The sequence below is a fragment of the Babylonia areolata genome, chromosome 18, assembly GCF_041734735.1.
Source record: "Babylonia areolata isolate BAREFJ2019XMU chromosome 18, ASM4173473v1, whole genome shotgun sequence".
NCBI classification, from domain to species: Eukaryota; Metazoa; Mollusca; class Gastropoda; order Neogastropoda; family Buccinidae; genus Babylonia; species Babylonia areolata.
The window spans coordinates 26035642-26053141 of NC_134893.1; the positions used below are offsets into that span (position 1 = coordinate 26035642).

The following is a 17500-nucleotide window of genomic DNA, read 5'->3' on the forward strand; positions in this document are numbered from 1 at the left end:
TGACGGCAGCATCGAAAACAGTCATCTCGAAAATTGCATTCAAATCACACTGTGCAGAATACAGATGTAAAAAACAACAACAAAAGGTGTGGGTACTTCGGCTGGATGAATTTCATGTGCTAGAAAGACACACACACACACGCGCGCGCGCGCACGCACGCACAAACACACAGACACACACACGCACGCACGCACACACGCAAGCACACACGCAAGCACACACACACACACACACACACACACACACACACACACACACACACACACACACACACACACACACTGTGTTTCTTCCACCTCCAGTGGCAACATTCAAACAGGAAAAGTAAGGAAACACAAAATAGTGAAACTGTAAAAAACAAACAAACAACCCCCTCCCCCCAAAAAAAAACACACACCAAAAAACAAAAAAAAAACCAAACAAACAAAAAAACAAACAAAAAACCAAAAAAAAAAACAACCCCAACCCCAAAACGCTGGCATGCTTCAAAAACAGCCCATTCTACCACAAACACACACAAAGAAAACTTTCGTGAAAAATGACATTCAGCACACAAACCAAAACTAAGTGAATTTCTGACTGTACCTTAAAACGAACAGAAAAGAACAACCAGAAAGTTATATTGAGCTCTTGAATCACTTCATGCAGGACAGTTTAAAAAAACAAAACGTGTTTTGTACTCTTTCATATCCATACACAAGGTGGTATATAAACGATAACAGTGCGCAGCAATTTCAGAGATTCCAAGTCTGAGCCTTGTCGTCAACATTTAAGACTTCATTGATCACACTATCTGTCAGGTATGATGCAAAATATTCTGTGCATAACTTCTATCACGAGCATTCAAATCAAACAACTTACTGTATGTTTTTCACGGTAATCTTGATTCTTGTTTAGATAAACCATTAAGCAAATAGTGTGTCAGAGAGACAGTGAAGAAGAAGAAGGAGGAGAAGAAGAGAGAAAGATAGTGGTAGTAGTAGTTGTTGTTAAAAAGTTAAAAGTTAAAAAGATTTTTTTTTCAACAACTTAATGACAAACCAAAGCCAACTAAGCCACACCAGGCAGTCTGCCAGCACTGTGATGTTCCAGCGTTCTATCCATCAATAAACAACAACAAAAACAAAACAAAAAAAACAAAAAACAACAACGAAACAAACAAACAAAAGTAAAAGAAAATTAAGTCGGTTTTTTTACTTCACATACGGAAACCTCACGAACAAAGAAAAAAAAAAAAAAAAAAAAAAAAAAATCAAACCTCCCTCTTCTCACCTTCCCACAATTGTTAAGGCTCTTTCCCTATTTTATCTGTGATTCCATCCATGTAAAGTAAAGTTCTTGCCATATTCGAACGCATGTCCAACTGTCTGTTCATTATCTTCGCCATAAAGAAATAACCAAGCAAACAGCAAACGAAAGATCTTTATCTATCTATCTATCTTCTATCTATCTATCTATCTATCTATCTATCTCTGGACATGACTTTGTATAATATTTACTTGTTGTCCTGTTTATCTGTAACAGTAGTGCATTGTCACAAGTTCCAAATAAAGGAAAACTTAAAAACACACACACACACAAAACCAACAGCAAAAAACTAGCTACCAAACAGAAACAATAAAAAACAAACAAAAAACAAACAAACAAACAAACAAAAAAAAAAAAAAAAAAAAGAACACAAAAAACCAAAAGCAACAACATACCATTGATACGAAATGAAAAAGCAGCACACGATAAAATGAATCATTTCGGATTTCCGAGTCAGACCAATGGATTATTAAACTCAAAGTATTCTAGAGCATTAATCCAGGCAAGGTAAGACAAGAAGTTATTTCACTGCCCCCCCCCCCCCCCCCCCCAAAAAAAAAACAACCAGCAACCCCCCGCCCCCTGTGGGAATTTTAAAACATTTTACAATCCGATTCGGAGATCGATTGTTGCCAAGTGAAACCCTCAAAAGGGAAACAACTCATACAATAGCTTTGGGATTTCGAAAACTGGTTCGGTTACTCCCCTCTTATACTTCTTATCTTTTGTTCGGAAACTGATGCTGCAAAAGTAGCAACAGCAAAGACGAGAACAGCAGTGAACTACATGCACAAGACAAATAATAATAATAATAATAATAAAAACTGAAAAAAGAAGAAAAAGAAAAGAAATAAACGTGTGATTATGACTCTCTCTGTCGCACACACACACACACACACACACACACACACACACACACACACACACACACACACACACACACACACACACACACACACACACACACACACACACACACACACACTATTTGCAAAGTTGTTTTCAGATAACAAAAGAATTATTCAGTTGTTAGTTGTTACCTGCACATGTCTTCCTCCACTACAAAGTTGTGTATATATATATATATATATATATATATATATATATATATATATATATATATATATATATACAAGCAAACAACAAAAACCCCAGATCCCACGAAACCGAACGCCTATACCTACTGAAGTCAACGCTCAGTCAACTCAGTCCTGATCTCTCTCACTCCCTATGTTACAGGTAGATTTTTGTAATCATATCCCGGAAACTTTAAAAACGGAATCGAATTTAAAAAAAATTCAAATCTAATACCAAATAAATCTTTCAAACTTGGCACCTCTTTATCCTAAATATACTGATTATGTTCCAATATCATTAATATTTTAATGAATATAGAAAATGATGCTTGCTAGAAAGTCACTTCCCTTGTCCCATTTATGTCAATCTATCTCCCTTCCTTTAATGATTTGATCTTTTCAACGATAATCTGTCGTGTCGTACTTAATTCGGTAATGCACATGCTTTCATTTATGCCTTTTATTTTCATCTGCAATTGTGTGTGTGTGTGTGTGTGTGTGTGTGTGTGTGTGTGTGTGTGTGTTTGCCTTTGCTTTTTCCCGCTTTTCTTCTTTGCCCTTGAGGGCTGGATGTAAAAAAGCAGCTGTGCTTACACTACCCTCGTGAAATAAAATTCGTTTCATTTCGTTTCGATTTTCTGTCAGCCTCCTCGTGCCGTCGTCTGGGAAGTGGAGTTGTGTCCACGACAATAATATATATATATATATATATATATATATATATGTATATATATATATATATGTATATGTATATGATAGTCAGTCGTGTCCGACTATGACCATCAGAACGGCAGAGGAGGCAACTGCTGTTCCGACTATTTGGGCTAGAATTTGATTATAGTGGAGAGTGTCTTGCCCAAGTGCATCCCCACTCTCTCGGCGTCGGCGTTGGGATGGTTCCCAAAGGCCAACTAGCCCACAAGGCTGCAGCACTAAGAGCCAGTGCAATTTTGCCTCCTAGTTTGAGAGTCATAGTCCTTCACAAAAGACTAAGCTGTAAATAGTTTCCCATTGACTGGAGAAACCATTGATAATACAGCTCTCACTTTGCTGTTGGCCCAAATGTAAACTTATGTCAATCTGTGATATAAGCCAAGTGTTGGGCCAAACGACAATAATAATAACAACACAATAACAAACAACAACAAATCGATAACAAACAAACAAACAAAACAATCTCTCGATCCTACGAATTTGAACTCAGTAGTCAAGCCAGTCAGCTCAGTCCTGCTTTATCCCAGTTCCTGTCACAGCTGGGTCCTGTTAAGTCTCGGTCGGAAAGTGGACGTGTACACAGCAATAACAACAACAAAAACAAAATAACAAATAAACAAACGAATAACAATAACAACAACAAAAACAAAATAACAAATAAACAAACGAATAACAATAACAACAACAAAAACAAAATAACAAACAAACAAACGAACAACAGCAACAAGCAAAAACCTCTCGATCCTACGAAACTGAACGCTTAATCAGGTCAACGCCGGCTCAGTCAGCTCAGTCCTGCAGTCTCTCAGTTCCTGTCACAGCTGGCTCCTCCTAAGTTTTCTCGCACGCCCGGTCGGAAAGTGGAGCTATACACAACAATAACAACAACAACAACTTAAACAACAACAACAAACAAAAACCTCTCGATCGTACGAAACTGAACGCTTGATTAAATTAATCCAGTCAACGCCGCCTCAATCAACCCAGTCATGCTCCCCGGCTTTGTCTCACAGATGGGTCCTCTCATCGCAATCTTGGAAACTGCGGTTGTCCACGCCCCCAGCTTCTTGCTCCTTCTTCGTCAACTCCGCCTTGTAAGAGGGAGGCCTATCCCTCCCCTCGCCCCCCTCCTGCTGCTGCTCTGTCGGAGCCGTCATTTCCACGGCGTGGGGGTCGGCAATAGCATCAGGAGGGTGTGAGTAAGGCGCTGAGGGGGTGAAGGGGGGTATCAGCTGGTAGCGGGGGATGGTGCGGTGCTCCGGTAAGGCTGGGCCCCATTCCGGAAGCGGCTGGTTCAGCTGTCTCAGCAGCTGGGTGGTTAAAGGGGTTGTGGTGGGTTGGGGGGGAAAAACAGACACAGAAACAAGAGGGTCAGGCAGAGTTGATTCATACATAAAGTAATGGAGGGGGCGTGGGGGTGGGGGTGGGTGGGGGGGGGGGGGGGGGGGGGGGGGTGAGGGGGGTCATTAGTACAGGACACGGGGTTCTGGCGGACTTCTTGTCGTTCAGAAAGGTGGTCAAACTGAATCTGGTCGTACAAACAGGTGGTCAGACTGAACTGGGTCATACAAACAGGTGTCTAACTGATTTGGGTTCTACAGACAGGCGGTGAGATTGAATTCGGTCAGACAAAAAGAGGTCAGACAAAAGAAAACTCAGACAGAAAGAGGTCACAAATAAAGTAGGTCAGACAGAAATGAGACAAGACAGAAAGAGGTCATGAGACAGGAAGTAGGTTATACAGACAGATCATCTCATCCTTTACACTGCACAGTTCATGTGTCTTTTAGCGGTGCAAGCTCTCCTCCCTCTTTCTTCTTCCACCACGGTCGACAGATCAAAACTGATATCATGGAAAGTAAAGCATGTCCACAGGCGTTGCAGTTCTTGAGAAAATGCCAACGTGAAGGTTTGCCACAGCCACGCACACAAACATATATTTACTTCTCACACTCACACGCGCGCGCGCGCGCGCACACACACACACGCGCACGCACGCACGCGCACCCCCCCCCCCCCCCCCCCAGAAACAGAAACAGCGATGATTCAACCACCTTGTCTTCAACAACATAACAGCATGAGCAAAAAACTAACAAATAAGCAAATTAAAACAAAACAAACAAAACAACAAGAACAACAACAAAAAACAAACAGACAAAAAAACAACAACAAAAAACAAACGAACAAACAAACAAACAAAAAAAACAACCAACTAACCAAACAAACAAAACAGCAGCAACAACATCAACAAAAACCAGAAAACAGCTCGCGCAGTGTTCAACACTACATTTGCACCGAATAACATCCCCCACCCCCCTTTAATCAAAACCCAGCCATGGCAGGAACGGAGAAAGAACTGACCTTGAATCCACCCTTGTAGCAGTACATGATGATGAACCAGACGGGTATCCACATCATGATGAAGGCCACCACCAGCCACCCCAGTGTCTCTGACCACTCCGGGTAGCCGGGCCCAGTGATGGGCTCGTAGTTGATGGAATCGAAGACAATGATTGCCTGCACACACGGGTGAGTTAAAGGTTACTTACTTCATTCCTGCCCGTTAGGCCCAACACTCACCTTATGTCACAGATCGATGTAAGTTTACAGTTGGGCTAAGAGCAAAGTGAGAGCTGTTATTATCAATGGTTTCTCCATTGCAATGGGAAGTCATCAATGGGTGGCGCTGTAGTATAGCGACGCGCTCTCCCTGGGGAGAGAGCAGCCCGAATTTCACACAGAGAAATCTGTTGTGATAAAAAGAAATACAAATACAAATACAACAGCTTAGTCCAAACACTCAGCTTTTATCACAGATTGACATAAGTTTACAGTTTGGCCGACAAGCAAAATGAGAGCTGTATTATCAATGGTTTCTCCATTGCAATGGGAAGCCATTTACAGCTTAGTCTTTTGTGAAGGACCATAACTCTCAAACTAAAGAGGCAAGATTGCACTGGCTCTTAGAGCTGCAGCCTTGGGGGGCTTGTCAGCCTTTGGGAACTATCCCAACACCGCCTGTCCTAAAACCCTCTTGACCGTGAGAGTGGGGATGTAACTTGGGCAAGACACTCTCCACTCTCTCATACTCTAGCCCAGATAGTCGGGACAGCAGTTACCTCCTCTGCTTGTTCTGATGGTCATAGTCGGACACGGCTAACTGTCATACACTTACTGCGCATTATGCTCTCTACGTGTTGGAAACAGCAACGAAGAACCGCGCTTGTCTATTTTTGGGCCAGTCTCTGAATGATACCCCGTATGTGTTTCAGGGTCTTGAGTGGTTGTTAGTAAGGTGAAATTCCAATACGACCTGATGTTTTTGAACCAGTGGGCTGGGTTGTTATTAACGATCTTAGCAGCGCTTCGTAGGCTTTGCGTTAATCCCCCCCCCCCCAACCCCTAAGTCTTCGCAAAAATCCAGAATTAGAAAAAATATCTTAGCGCTGAGCAAAACCCGCAGCAGGGTTGCATAAACTATCTTTGCAGCGCTAAGTTTTCGTTACCGTTGAGGAATTTTCCTTAGTGGAATTAGCGTGGGATTAGGAACAGTCTTAACGCTAAGCAAACTCAGCGTTGCTAACATCGAGACAGGGAGAGACAGAGAAAGAGAGACAGAGAAAGAGAGCAGACAGAAGAGAGACAGCCAGACAGAACAGCCAGCCAGCCAGAGACAGCCACACATAGGCAGCCAGACAGAACAGACAGCCAGAGACAGCCAGACAGAACAGCCAGCCAGAGGCAGCCAGACAGAACAGACAGCCAGTCAGAGACAGCCACACAGAGGCAGCCAGACAGAACAGACAGAGACAGCCACACATAGGCAGCCAGACAGAACAGACAGCCAGAGACAGCCAGACAGCCAGAGGCAGCCAGACAGAACAGACAGAGACAGCCACACAGAGGCAGCCAGACAGAACAGAGACAGCCACACAGAGGCAGCCAGACAGAACAGACAGAGACAGCCACACAGAGGCAGCCAGACAGAACAGACAGCCAGACAGAGGCAGCCAGACAGAACAGAGACAGCCAGAGGCAGCCAGACAGAACAGAGACAGCCACACAGAGGCAGCCAGACAGAACAGACACAGACAGAACAGCCAGAGACAGCCAGACAGAACAGACACAGACAGAACAGCCAGAGACAGCCAGACAGAACAGCCAGCCAGACAGAACAGACAGGACACAGCCAACCAGCCAGACAGGACAGCCAGCCAGCCAGAACAGACAGAGAGACAGACAGCCAGAACAAACAGCCAAACAGAACAGACAGAGAGACAGCCAGACAGAACAACCAGCCAGACAGAACAGACAGCCAGACAGGACAGATAGACAAAACAGCCAGAGACGGCCAGACAGAATTACAGAGACAGCCAGACAGAACAGACAAAGACAGACAGAGAGTGAGGAGGAGTGTGCACTAACAATGAGCAACCCCGGGCCCACGATGAGCCAGGTCCAGCTGAAGTAGCAGTAGTATAGCATGCGGGTGATGGGGCTGTCCCCCATCATCATCATCACGTCTTCCGTGATGCGCCCGAACCCTGTCACACAGCGTCATCATCATCATCATCATAATCGTCATCCCCATGGTCATCATCATCACCATGGTCATCATCATCATCATCATCATCATGTCCCTTGTGATGCGCCCAAACCCTGTCACACAGCGTCATCATCACGTCATCGTCGTCACCATGGCATCATCATCACCATCGTCATCACCATCATCATCATCACGTCCTCCGTGATGCGCCCGAACCCTGTCACACAGCGTCATCATGATCATCATCATCATCATCATCATCATCATCATGATCATCATCATCGTCATCTTCACCATCGTCATCACCATCGTTATTGTCGTCACCATAATAATAATAATAATAATTATGGTATTTATATAGCGCTGAATCTTCTGCATTGACAAATCTAAGCGCTTTCGCACCAGTCATTCTCACGCACGCACAACTCTAAAACTGGAGAAACTGAAGACAAGGAAGAGGCAGGGAAGGGAGGCTATTTTGGGAAGAGGTGGGTTTTAAGGCCAGACATGAAAGAGCTGAGTGTGGAGACTTGACGAAGCGAAAGAGGAAGTTCATTCCAACTGCAAGGTCCAGAGACAGAGAACGGCGGCCAACAGTCGAGAGTTTGAATCTGGGTATGCGTAAATGGAGTGGATCCGAAGCTGATCGTAGTGAGCGAGATGGAATGTAGAGGTGAAGGCAGCCACAGAGATAGGAAGGGGCTGATTTGTGAATACATTTGTAGCATAGAGTGCTGATCTTGTACTTTATTCGGTGTGAGACAGGGAGCCAGTGGAGATGCTGCAAAAGAGGAGTGATGTGCTCAGATGTCTTCTTTCTGAGGACGAGTCGGGCAGCAGAATTTTGTATGCGCTGAAGGGACTGAATGGATGAAGCAGGCAAACCAGACAATAGAGAGTTACAGTAGTCAAGGCGAGAGAAAATGAGCGAAACGACAAGTCTAGATGTTGCGTCAATGGACAGATATTTCCGGATGGAACTGATGCGCCGCAGTTGACAGCAGCAGGATTGACATGTCTGACTGATAAATTTTTGCATGGGAAGTGTGTTGTCAAAGACAACGCCGAGGTTCCTGACTGAACTGGAAAGAGGGATGGATGTACTGCCAAGTTTGATTGTGTCAGTTGTAATGGAAGAGAGTTTTTGTTTAGTTCCTATGATCATTGCTTCTGTTTTGCCCGCGTTCAATTGTAACTTATTTAGAGTCATCCAATTTTGAATATCCAGGAAGCAGTTGGATGTTTCTTGCAAGAGCGACGACAGTTTTTCAGGTGTATCACTCTTCTGGAGTTGAGTGTCATCAGCATAAGAATGATGACTGACATTATGGCGGTTGATAACTTCAGCGAGAGGAGCAGTGTACAGTGTGAAGAGCACTGGGCCTAAAACAGATCCCTGTGGGACTCAATTTTAACGGGTTCAGGTTGGAAATTATCAACAATGATAGACTGGAATCGATCAGTGAGATAAGATTTGAACCAGTTTAGAACAGTGCCGTTGATACCAAATGTAAAATGAAGACGGGAAAGAAGGATTGAATGGTCTATCGTGTCAAAGGCGGCTGACAAGTCGAGAAGAGTGAGAAAGGTGATCTGTCCTGAGTCGGACGCTAGCAGTAGGTTATTCAGGATGTGGAAGAGAGTGGTTTCGGTGCTGTGGTCAGCACGATAGGCAGACTGAAATGGGTGGATGAGATTGTTGAAACAAAGGTGATTGTTGAGCTGCTTCAGGACAGCTTTTTCAAGGAGTTTGGACAGGAATGGAAGATCAGAAACTGGTCGATAGTTTTTCAAAATGTTTGCGTCAAGGTTGGATTTCTTCAGAAGAGGCCGGACTATTGCAGATTTGAAAGTGGATGGAAACGTTCCAGTGAGAAGGGATGAGTTGACAATGTTGGTGATTGTGGGGAGAAGCTGTGAGACACACTGGGAAAAAACAGAGGCTGGTATAGGACCGAGCTCACAGGATTTTTATTGTCATTTCTTTCAGGATTTCATGGACTTCTGTTTCAGTTAATGCATTAAAGGAATGGAGAGGAGTGCCGTTGAATTGAGGATCAGGATGAGTAGGTTGCAAAGGCATTTGGTCATCGTCACCGTCGAAAAATTTCTCCATCCTCCTCCTCTCCTCATCATAGTCAACTTTCGTCACCATCAACATCGTCATCATCATCATCATGATCACATCCTCCGTGATGCACCCCAACCTTGCACATCACCATCGTCAATGTCGTCGTCGTCATCATCATCGTCGTCATCGTCGTCCAGTATCGCCATCCTCTTCCTCCTCATCCTCCTCATTATCACCATCATCGTCGTCGTTGTCATCATCGGCTGTGTTTTATTCTTTTCACTCTTTCACCTCCACGTTTCTGTGTGAAAAACACTCCCCAGCGCCAAAATATGCTAGACATCATGCTCTCTGTCACACACTTTGGTTCATGTCAAAACAACACAATGGACTTGTTTACTTCATATTGGGCCGAGGGAAAAACTAATTACTTTTTAACACACCATATATATATATAAATTGGGTTCTCTTCGAAAGGCGCAGCAGTCAAGTGGTAAAAGCGTGGGACTTTCAATCTGAGGCTCCCGGGTTCGAATCTCGGTAACGGCGCCTGGTGGGCAAATGAAGATTTTTTTCCGATCTCCCAGGTCAACATATGTGCAGACCTGCTTGTACCTGAACTCCCTTCGTGTGTACACGCAAGCAGAAGATGAAATACGCACGTTAAAATCCTGTCATCCATGTCAGCGTTCGGTGGGTTATGGAAACAAGAACATACACAGCATGCAACCCCGTCCCCTCCCTCCCCGCCCCCCGAAAACGGAGTATGGCTGTCTACATGGCAGGGTAAAAACGGCCATAAACGTGAATGCCTACTCGTGTACATACGAGTGAACGTAAGAGTTGCAGCCAATGAACAAAAAAGATGAAGAAGAAGAAGGGTTCTCATCACTGCGGACAGGCAGTGAGATAGTAAAGGACTCACCATACACCCAGACGATGGCGATAAACTCAAACAGGCCTACGAGCAGAAGGGGAAAACCCACAAAGATGTCCAGAAGGTCTAGCAGGTAGGTGCCTCCCTGTACACACACACACACACACACACACACACACACACACACACACACACACAAGACATCGCTGAAGCACAAAGATTTTTCCTTTCTCAGTTTTGGCAAACACTGTTTCATTCACTGATCATACATCCTTCATTCCGTCCTTTCGTCCATCCATCCCTCAACCAACCTACTCTATCATGAATCGCAGCCACACATGTCTCCACCACCCACCCGTCCACCCGTTCAGCACTCCAAACATACGTGTCTCCATCTATCCATTTACCCATTCGGCAATCCAAAGATACGCCCATCTATCCGTATATCCATAAAATATCCATCTATCCGTCTATGCATTCCACCCATCATCCCTCCCACCCATCGATGTAGCCGACACATTCATCCAAAAATTCCATCCATCCAATAATGTACACATCCACTGAATTATTCACCCAAACACACACACACACACACGGGCGCACGCACACACAGAGACACAGACAGACAGACTGACTGACAGACACACACACACAAACACACACACACACCCCCCCCAACCCACCAAATACACACCATCCACACTCCCACCTCCAGCCCCACACACAAACACAGACATACACCCTAAAACACCCTCCCAACTCACACACAAACCACACACACACACACACACACACACACACACACACACACACACACACGCATGCATCCACACACAAGCATAAAATGCACACATTCGCACATGGCTCCAAAGTGAAAAGACGTCACGTTAAAATTGAAGCGCAACGTTGTGAGCACAGTATAAGCTTGAAGCTAGCTGATGCTCTTTTGTCTTTGCTGGTATTGTGATACTGTGAACTGCTGAACAGTTAAAGGTTTATTTAAACCAAAAGACGTTAAATCAAAGGAAGAATAATCTTTCCCCAACTCCGGTCCCCACTCCATCCTTCCACCACCTCCATCCTCCCACCCACCCACACAAAGTTCAAGAAAACAGCCAGGAGGTGGGTGGGTGGGTGGGTGTGGGAATTAGAGATAATGTTTGTTTATCTTAGGGCCTTGGCCCCATACTGAAGAACACAATACACAATTATCACTAACTAACAAAGGTAACAGTTGATTAATCAAACAGACAAGAGCTCTACAAACGAATATTAATTAAGAGACTGCTGTTGTGTGGGGGAGGAAGAGAAAAAGAAAGACAAGTTACAGTCAACAGCCATGAGATCTACAAACGAATGTTAATTAAGAGATTGCTGTTGCGTGGGGGAAGAAGAGAAAAAGAAAGAAAAGGCAACAGTTAACAGCCATGAGCTCTTCTAACGAATATTTTGTGAAGGGGGGGTGGGGGTGGGGGGGGGGGGGGGGGGGTGGAGACGAGAGAAAGACTGACTGACAGACAGATAGACAGAAAGAAAGAACGATCAGCCACAAGAGGCCCTGGAACAGGGGACAGGGACAGGGGACAAGGACAGGGGAAAGGGGAAAGGGAAAAGGACAGGGGAAAGGGACAGGGGACAGGGACGGGGGACAGGGACGGGGGACAGGGGAACAGGGGACAGGGGACAGGGAGAGGGGACAGGGACAGGGAGAGCGGACAGGGGATAGGGGAAAGGGACAGGGAGAGGGGACAGGGACGGGGACAAGGGAAAGGGAGAGGGGACAGAGACAGGGGAAAGGGACAGGGACAGGGAGAGGGGACAGGGACAGGGGAAAGGGAGAGGGAGAGGGGACAGGGACGGGGGACAGGGAAAGTGGACAGGGACAGGGAAAGTGGACAGGGACAGGGAGAGGGGACAGGGACAGGGGACAGGGACGGGGGACAGGGAAAGTGGACAGGGACAGGGGACAGGGAGAGGGGATAGGGGACAGGGACAGGGAGAGGGGACGGGGATAGGGACAGGGGACAGGGGACAGGGGACAGGGACAGGGGACAGGGAAAGGGGACAGGGGAAAGGGACAGGGGAAGGGGACAGGGGAAAGGGACAGGGGACAGGGGACAGGGGACAGGGACAGGGGACAGGGACAGGGGACAGGGGACAGGGGACAGGGACAGGGACAAGGGACGGACAGGGGACAGGGGACAGGGACAGGGGACAGGGACAGGGAGAGGGGACAGGGGACAGGGACAGGGACAAGGGACAGGGACAGGGACAAGGGACAAGGGACGGACAGGGGACAGGGGACAGGGACAGGGACAGGGACAGAGGACAGGGACAGGGACAGGGACAGGGACAGGGACAGGGGGCAGGGGACAGGGACAGGGACAGGGACAGGGACAGTGGACAGGGACAGGGGGCAGGGGACAGGGGACAGGGGACAGGGGACAGGGACAGTGACAGTGGACAGGGACAGGGACAGGGACAGGGACAGGGAGAGGAGACAGGGACAGGGACGGACAGGGGACAGGGGACAGGGACAGGGACAGGGGACAGGGACAGGGAGAGGGGACAGGGACAGGGACAGGGGAAGGGGACAGGGACAAGGGACGGACAGGGGACAGGGACAGGGACAGGGACAGGGACAGGGGACAGGGACAGGGACAGGGGACAGGGGACAGGGACAGGGGACAGGGACAGGGGAAAGGTACAGGGACAAGGGACGGACAGGGGACAGGGACAGGGACAGGGACAGGAGACAGGGACAGGGGAACGGGGAGAGGGACAGGGGAAAGGGACAGGGACAGGGACAGGAGAAAGGGACAGGGACAGGGGACAGGGACAGGAGAAAGGGACAGGGGACAGGGGACAGGGGACAGGGACCCTAGCGGGTGGGTGGTGTGGGTGGGCCCTCCCCCCCACTCACGAACCTGGGTGGTCTGTGGCAGGCCCAGGAGGAAGCCCAGGCAGCACATGGACACCCGGAAGATGACGGAGCGCCACTTGCCGCGCAGAAAGGCGTATTCGTCCTGTAGGGCCGTCAGCAGGGTCTCGGCGCTGGGGATCTGTGTGTGTGCGTGTGTGTGTGATCCAACACCACCAACAACACATATACGAGCTATTTATTGGCAGACAGACACACAGAGATTCACACACACACACACACACACACACACACACACACACACACACACACACACAGAGAGCACAGACACATAGTGACACAGGCACAGACACACAGACACACAGTGACACAGATAGACACATGCACTCGCACACACAGACATACAAAGGCAGACACATAGACATGCAGGCAGACAGACAGACAGACACACACACACACACGCACAAATACAGACAGACAGACAGACACACGCACACACAGACACAGAGACAGACACACACACAGACACACAGAGACAGACACACACACAGACAGACACAAACACACGCACACAGAGACACACAGGCAGACACATAGAGAGACACAAAGACTCAGACAGACACAGACAGACAGACAGACACAGACAGACAGACAGACAGACAGACACAGACAGACAGACAGACAGACACACACACACACACACACACAAACGCGCACACACACAGACACACAGGCAGACACATGGACGGACATACATTCGCATAGACAGACACACACGCACATAGAGATAGAGATACACAGGCAGACACATAGACACACAGACAAGCAGACACACAGACAGCCACACAGACACAGACATAGAAACAGACATACACTCGCACAGAGACAGACAGACACACGCTCACGCAGACACACAGGCAGAAACATAAAGACAGACACACAGATACATAGACAGACGGACGGACAGACAGACAGACAAACAGACACACACACACACATAGAGACAGACAGACACAAACCGACACATATACCGACACATAGACAGACAGACAGACAGACAGACTCACAGACAGACAGACAGACAGACAGACAGACACACACACACACACACACACACACGTGTACATGCTCATTCAAAGGCATGCACACACATAGACACAAGCAGACACACAGACTCACAGACACAAACCGACACATAGACGACAGGCAGACAGACAGACAGAGACACAGACAGACAGACAGACGGACACACACGCACACACACACACACGTTTATATACTCATTTAAAGGCAATGCACACACATATACAAAAACAGACACGCGCAGAGAGATGTACATTGACAGACAGGTAGACATATACACATACACACAGACACATAGACAGACATATATTAACACAGACATACAGACAGACACAGGGACAGTCACACCGACACACAGTCACATATACACATAGAAAGGCAGATGACAGACAGACACATTTACAGACACACAGATACACAGGCAGGTAAACAGACAGGGAAACAAACACACAAACAGTCACACAGACACACACACACACACACACAAAATATCAGATAGGCATGTGCAGTTACAGCAAAGTTGGTTATATAATGATATGGATGTTTGAAACATTTTCTATGCAAACGTAATTTAGTTTATGGAATTTCGTTTCACTGAAAAACAACAACAAAAAACAACCTTCAACCAGCAATACAATACGAATGTATTAATTATATATCATCTCATAACTAATGAATCACTGATTGAATGAATCAATCAATAACCCTGTCAACAAAACAAAAGAAAAACACGAAAAAACCCCGAAAAACAACAACAACAACAACCCCCCAAAAACAACAACAACAAAACAAAAAAACAAACAAAAAAAACAACAACAACAAAAAACAAACAAAACAAAACAAAAACAAAAACAAAAAAACCAAACAAAACAACAACAAAAAAACCACAAAAAACCCCCACAAACAAACACGAAAACAAAAAACCCAAAAAAACAAACAACAAAAAACCAAAACAACCCAACAAAACAAACAAACAAAAATACAACAACAAAAAAACAAAGCAAAATAAACAACACCACCACCAAAATACACAAAGAAAACAGACAAGTGATAATCTGTTATCGTTCTGTTCCCCAGAACCCCAAACACAAATACAGTGCCCGAATAGCATCATTATCATTACTACTACTACTACGTTTACTATTATTACTGTTATTGTTGCTGCTACAATGTATTCTACTGTTGCTGCTGCTGCTACTGCTGTTGTCTACTACTACTACCACGACTACTACTGGTGCTGCTACCACTGCAACTACTACTACTGCCACCACTACCACCACCACCACCACCACAGTTACCTCTACTTTTACTACTACTACTACTACCACTGCTGCTGCTGCTCCCACTGCAACTACTACTACTACTCCTGCCACAACCACCACCACAATTACCGCTATATTTACTACTACTACTACTACTACTACTACTACTACTACAGTCGTACATCATTTGTGATGCGATTTCCCGACGTTGGGTTACGCTGCTGGTCAGGCATCTGCTTGGCAGATGTGGTGTAGCGTATATGGATTTGACCGAACGCAGTGACGCCTCCTTGAGCTACTGATACTGATACTTTCCCGACGCCACTACCACTGACGCATGTTGTGCCCACTGATGCACGCCCCAAAGAGGAGATGGAAGAAGGAAGCAAGGGTTACTGTACCTGGGTGCCCATGCCCAGGCAGATCATCATGAAGAAGAAGAGGATGGACCACAGCTGGGGCACCGGCATCCTGGCAAGGGCCTCGGGGTAGGCCTTGAACACCAGGCCAGTGCCTGGGAGAGGAAGAGGAGGAGGAAGAGGAGGAGGAGGAGGAGGAGGAGGAGGAATTTTGTTTAATGTACCGTCACAAGTACTGTTGATTGTACACATTTGAAGTGTTAATTTTCACAGACAGGCATTTTGTTGAAGTATCAATATTCACTCTGGGAGGAGGAGGAGGAGGAGGAGGAGGAGGAGGAGGAGGAGGAGGAGGACATACTGGTGATTGTAGACAATTCGTCAAAGTATACACTTTAGCTTTAGGAGGAGGTGTAGGAGGAGGGGGGAAGCTGGTGGTGGTGATTGTGGAGGAGGAGGAGGAGAAGACTGTAGTCATTTAGAATATTGATTTTCACTTAAGGTGGAGGAGGTGAATTGTTTGATTTCCCGTCATACAATCTTTTAACTGTAGACATTTTGGTCTTAATTTTCGTATTAGAAGGAGGTGGAGGAAGAGGAATGTTATTCAATGTCCAATCACACATGCTGTTGATTGCAGACATTTAATAAAACTAGCAATTTTCACATTAGGAGGAGGAGGAGGAGGAAGAGGAGGAGGGGAATTGTTTAATGTCCCATCACATATACTGTCGATTGTAGACATGTTGTTAAAGTCTTAGTTTTCAAATAAGTAAGTGGAGGAGGAGGAGGAGGAATTATGTTTAATGTCCCGTCACATATGGTGCTGATTGTAAGGCATTTTGTTAAGGTCTTAATTTTTTACATCAGGAGGAGAAGAAGGAATTTGTTTATTGTTCCGTCACACTTATACTGGTGATTGTAAGACATTTTGTTAAAGCATTGATTTTCATATTTGAATGTTATTATTTAAAAGGGTAGGAGGAGGGCTGGGGGTGGGGTGGGGGTGAGATTTTTGGGGAAACAGGGTGGATAGAGGGTGGAATCAAAGATAAATGTTTGAAACATATAGAACCACATCAAAAAGAAAATTACAAATAATGGACTTAGTAAACGGGAAACAACCGATAATGAATGTAACAATCAAAACTACGTTCCCAGTGACTTGTGATGACACACTTGAGTGCCTGTAAGGCTTAATCAGTTCACAGTCAAAAATGATACGCTTAACCGTCATGTCACTAAACCAAATGTTATCCAAAAGACCATGTATCGAAATAAAAAGATGTTCATTCAGAAAAAAACAACAAAAAAAACCAAAA

At 45.9% G+C, this 17500-nt stretch overlaps 1 protein-coding gene across 1 annotated transcript in view; it reads right to left on the reverse strand.

Annotated features, from left to right (window-relative positions):
• Positions 1-2452: 2452 nt before the first annotated feature.
• LOC143291907 (sodium- and chloride-dependent glycine transporter 1-like) overlaps positions 2453-17500 on the reverse strand; it is a 46512-nt gene continuing 31464 nt past the window's right edge. Inside the window, exons 10-15 of the mRNA XM_076602048.1 lie at positions 16221-16333; positions 13521-13655; positions 10642-10738; positions 7525-7643; positions 5461-5616; positions 2453-4409 (exon numbers count right to left, since the gene is read on the reverse strand). Coding sequence (XP_076458163.1) covers positions 4107-4409; positions 5461-5616; positions 7525-7643; positions 10642-10738; positions 13521-13655; positions 16221-16333 — 923 coding nt within the window. The 3' untranslated portion in view covers positions 2453-4106. The remainder of the gene's footprint in view (positions 4410-5460; positions 5617-7524; positions 7644-10641; positions 10739-13520; positions 13656-16220; positions 16334-17500) is intronic.